The 5001-nt window shown below is 37.9% G+C and overlaps 1 protein-coding gene across 1 annotated transcript; it reads right to left on the reverse strand.

Moving 5' to 3' along the window:
* Window positions 1–576: 576 nt before the first annotated feature.
* Window positions 577–3627, reverse strand: LOC129348382 (acidic leucine-rich nuclear phosphoprotein 32 family member B-like; the record flags this gene model as incomplete). The annotated part of the gene is made up of 5 exons (XM_055008742.1): window positions 577–722; window positions 1293–1417; window positions 2220–2412; window positions 3245–3367; window positions 3478–3627. Coding segments are annotated over 5 exons (702 nt in total), but the record flags the coding sequence as incomplete, so codon positions are not given.
* Window positions 3628–5001: the final 1374 nt, after the last annotated feature.

A 5001-nucleotide genomic window follows, 5' to 3' on the forward strand; every position in this document is an offset into this window, starting at 1 on the left:
TGACTGTACTTTAAATAATATGAACCGTCAGTTATGGCTCTGAGGAGACCTCAGACTCCTGCACAACATAACTAGAATCTCCAGCAGGTGTCACGCTACTCATATCAATTATCCTGTAACTTAACATTCATTTGGTTGTATGTACAAATTAAATTTAAAAACGGAACCCTTTCTGCTACGCCAAGCTTCCTTTTCATGGATACAGAAAACACGGTTTCCAAAACTAGATAACAGGAGCTGAAATACATCAAACTGCTGACCTTTGCCCACACAAAAAGACACTCTCTGCTGTGTAGAATTTTTTTGCACTTTCACTTTTCAATTTCAAAATGGAAAAATAAGGGCTCGTGTTGGTTTTATGCTGAGATTTTGGACTTACAACTTAAAGAGTAATTTTTTTGAAGCTGGTAAATAATTTAAAGAGTTCATTTGCTATCATCTTTCTGTCTGTGACATTTCAAGGCCTTTTTGACAAGAAAAATCTGGTCTTCTAGACCAAAAACAAAAAATAACATTTTCAAAGTTCAGCATGTCCCTGAAGTGAGTCAACTTGTACAGAATCTGCTTTTGTAATGAGATAAGAGATTGTGACCATGTGACTCCTCATTTTCTTAAGAAATTCTCTGGGTTTTAAAAACATGAAAGAGACACATACCGTCTTCATCTTCATCCTCATCATCATCTTCTTCATCTACTTCTCCGTCCTGGCCGAAATCTTCCTCCTTGAAAAACAAAAAATCATTCAAGTTTCAACAAAAATGTATGTGAATTACTTTAACCCTATAGAGCCCAGCATAGTACGGCGCTATTTTTGATTGGCAGAAGATTTGAAACCAGATAAGATAGATCTTTTTGCATATAAAATCTGGGGAGTTACACTAACATTTCACACATTCACCAGGTCTCAAGAGTGCTTTTCGTTGCAGTGATGGGTTTGTAAAAATACACAATGTGCACATAACAATAATCAGACCATAGGATATTGTGCAACTTTTTTACAAATTTGAGGGACACAGCTATGCAATTTCTCTATTTTAAAATATGTGAAAAAAAGCGATTTTCATTTTTTCAGGTTTATTGCACTTTATTTGCAATTTATTGTAGTAGTTAAGACATAAATCAAAACATATTATTAAAACTTGAGATATAAGGGTTATATTGATGTAAAGCAAATAAAAACACTCCAAAAAATTACACTGCAGTATGTAAAAATGTAAGAACATGCCCTGGCAGACTTGGTGGTCTTAAAGGGTTAACAACCAACCAAGCTTGTTCTATAAGTTTTTTTTTACCTCATCTTCACCGCTGACTTCCTCGTCATCCTCTTCTCCTTCTACCTCCTCTTCGTCTTCCTCGTCGTCCTCTTCCTCATCAAAGTCCTCCTCCTCTCCGTCCTCATCTTCCTCCTCCTCACCCTCTGCAATACAAAAGTAAAAACAATCAGTCAACCACAAAGTAGAAGCACACGTGTGCCAATAATAGCGATCAATGTCACGTTTCACTTTCTGGGGACGTGAAAGTGATGGCGGTTATTAGCCTGAGGAACAGTTTCTAAATAAACAAGTATGTATGTATTTTTCATTAAGAAGAAACATGTCATCCAGTGGAACAGTGGAACTAAATGGGTTTTTAATTGGCTTTTGACAGTAATGGAGCTCTAAGGACCATAGAAGGTAAAATCTGGCTTTGGATGCACAGACGAGACTTGATAGTAGCATCACTATATTGGTAGTTTTGGTCTTTTCAAATCAGTATTTATGTATTTTATTAAATAATACAGCACACCATCCCTCTTCTCTATATACATTATCTTTCAAAAGTTTGGGGTCACCCAGACAATTTCATGTTTTCCATGAAAACTCACACTTTTATTCATGTGCTAACATAACTGCACAAGGGTTTTCTAATCATCAATTAGCCTTTCAACACCATTAGCTAACACAATGTAGCATTAGAACACAGGAGTGATGGTTGCTGGAAATGTTCCTCTGTACCCCTATGTAGATATTCCATTAAAAATAAGCCGTTTCCAGCTAGAATACTCATTTACCACATTAACAATGTCTAGACTGTATTTATGATTAACTGCTATCTTCATTGAAAAAAAAGTTTTTCTTTCAAAAATAAGAACATTCCAAAGTGACCCCATACTTTTGAACAGTAGTGTATAAAGCATGTCTTTACAGTCAAAAAACCCTGAGCCGTTTGAGACTTCATACCTTCGTCTTCATCGTCATCTACGCCGTCTCCGTCCACCTCTCCGTCGGAGTCGGAGGCTTCCCTGTCCTCCATGTCGTAACCGTCCAGGTAGGTAAGCTGAGGCAGCAGCTTGAACACGCTCTCTCTGTAGTCGTTCAGGTTTGTCACTTCACAGTTGAACAGGTCCAAACTCTTCAGGTTATCCAGCTTTTTCTGTGGACCAAATGCAGTTTTAGTTCCGTGATGAGAAGCTCAACGGTGTTTCCGTCTTAACAGTACTAGACAGAAGTGCATAAGATGATAAGATGCACTTGAGACGACAGAGACTTTCATTTATAATAAGTGGTTTATTACTTGAATAAATCTTTATGTAGTAAAGATTATGTTGTTCTCAACTGTTCTGTTGGCAATGTTGGGTTCGCATGATTTTTGCAACCAGGTGATGAACTGTATAGATTTGTAAACCATGCCGTTATCTGGATTAGACACAAACAAACTCCTACATCTATAAAGTTGAAGTTTCTATTGCCAAAAAAATGCACCCCTAACTACAAGAATCAGCTCTGCAGGGTGCTAAATGGTGACTTTTACAATAACAGTAATGAATATTTACAAATGCAGTGGAGTTATGTGACGATCGGTGTATGTTTGTTTGTTTGTTTGTCTGCCTGTTAGCAACATTACTCAGAAACAGACGAACGGATTTGGATGAAATTTTCAGGGAAGGTCAGAAATGACACAAGGACCAAGTGACTATATTTTAGCAGTGATGCAGCTTATAGTCTGGATCCATGGATTGTTCAAGATTTCTGTTTCATTGCGAGATAGCAGTACGGCGTCACTGTAACGACAAGTGAACACTACATCAGCTGCCTGCTGATGATCACATGCTTGTGATCCTACTACAGGGTTCTGTCACAATCATCAAAATATTGACATAACATGACATAAAATACCATAAGAACAATACATGCATCAACTGAGACCCATGTCTTTGAAGAGTGTGTTGCATCTAGATGTCTCTTTAACACATGTGGACACTCACCAATGGTTCCAACGTGCTGATGTCTTTCAATTTGTTGCCACTCAGGTTTAGATGTGTGAGGTTCGGTAGTTTCTCTGCTAAAACATCAAGGCCGCCGCTGATTCTGTTGTCGCTCAACTCCAGCTGAAAGACGAGTAGAGGGACAGTTTAGTCCAGCTGACATCCATCAGGTCTGTTTTTTCTTTTGTTGTTTTTTTACATGGAGGAATGAAACTGAAACATCCCATTTTTACCTTTTTCAGTTTTCCTAGTTTGGGCAGGTTGGAGACTGAGATTAAGCCAACATTTATCAAACTGAGGAACTCCAGGTTGACAAATTCAGCTGTGAGGCCTTCGATTTTTCCTTCAACCGATCGACAATTGTCCAGGACGAGTTCTCGTACCTGAAATGGAGAAAAACATAACATCACGCGAAAACCAGCTCCACCTTAATGCATTTATTGATACTATGAATATGTATCAAAAACTACAATTTATTGCAAAACATATAAATGTGTGCACTACTGGTCAAATGTTTGGGGTCACTTAGAGAAATGTCCTTATTTTTGAAAGCAAAGTAGTTTTCTTTAATGAAGACAACATGAAATTAACACTAAACATATGAGTCTGCCGCAGAATACTGGTGATGATAATGTGCTTAACATGGAAAAAAATACATGTATATATGTTAGGGGTAATTTTAAGCACAAAAAGCAAGATGAGCCTTGGGGATATACATATATACACTACTGTTCAAAAGTTTGGGGTCACTTAGAAATGTCCTTATTTTGAAAGAAAAGCCGTTTTTTCTTCAATTCTTCAGATAACAATCAGAAATACAGTCTGGACCTTATGAATGTGGTAAATGACTATTCTAGCTCTAAACGGCTGATTTTAAATTAAATATCTACGTAGGGGTACAGAGGAACATTTCCAGCAATAGTACGTTGTGTTGGCTAAAAAGGCTAATTAATGATTAGAAAACCCTTGTGCAAATATGATAGCACATGAATAAAAGTGTGAGTTTTCATGGAGAACATGAAATTGCCTGGGTGACCCCAAACTTTTGAACGATAGTGTTGTATTATTAAAAATATATTGTTATAAACTCTTTTAATTAATTGTATTTAACCGAAAAATAATTACAACAAAATCATTGAGAAAACCTGCAAAAGCAGAAGGTGTTCAGCAGGGGCTGTTGTTGTTTAGTCAAATGGCCCTTTACTTTGTGTAAAGTGTTTCAAGACATTTAGTAGTTGCTTAAAATATTACAAAAACAAGTCCGAAGGCGGAGTTAGTTTGAGTCAGTTAAAGCTAACACTGGTTGCGCAATTCATTGTTGGACAAAAACGTTGCAAAAAAGTTGTTGTCAGGCGACAAATATCACGAATTGTACGGTAAAAACCCTGAAACGGATCCCGAGTCTCCGTCTAAAAACACTTGCGCTTAATTTATCCGACAGTTAATCTATTGATTTCTCCGAAACGAGGAAGAGCACAGCAGTAGCTTCCCATGGCCTGCTGATGCAGTCACTAATGACAAATGCAATGATTTTGAGAGCTAGCTCGCTACAGGCTAGCCATTGCCCCTTTTAAACGCTGCCGTGCAGTAGAGGAGCAGCTAGAGCCGTGTGTCTGCCCGCCATTAGCCAACCCAACAGCAACGGAAAGGATTGCGAATACACCCTTAGTAAACGGGGTCTTTTTTTCCGTTAAACCTGCTTTCATGGGGCAAGAGGAATATTCCTTGTCGTCGAGCGAACGACCGATATTGGCAGT

The sequence above is a fragment of the Amphiprion ocellaris genome, unplaced genomic scaffold, assembly GCF_022539595.1.
Source record: "Amphiprion ocellaris isolate individual 3 ecotype Okinawa unplaced genomic scaffold, ASM2253959v1 Aocel_unscaffolded106, whole genome shotgun sequence".
In the NCBI taxonomy this organism is placed as follows: Eukaryota; Metazoa; Chordata; class Actinopteri; family Pomacentridae; genus Amphiprion; species Amphiprion ocellaris.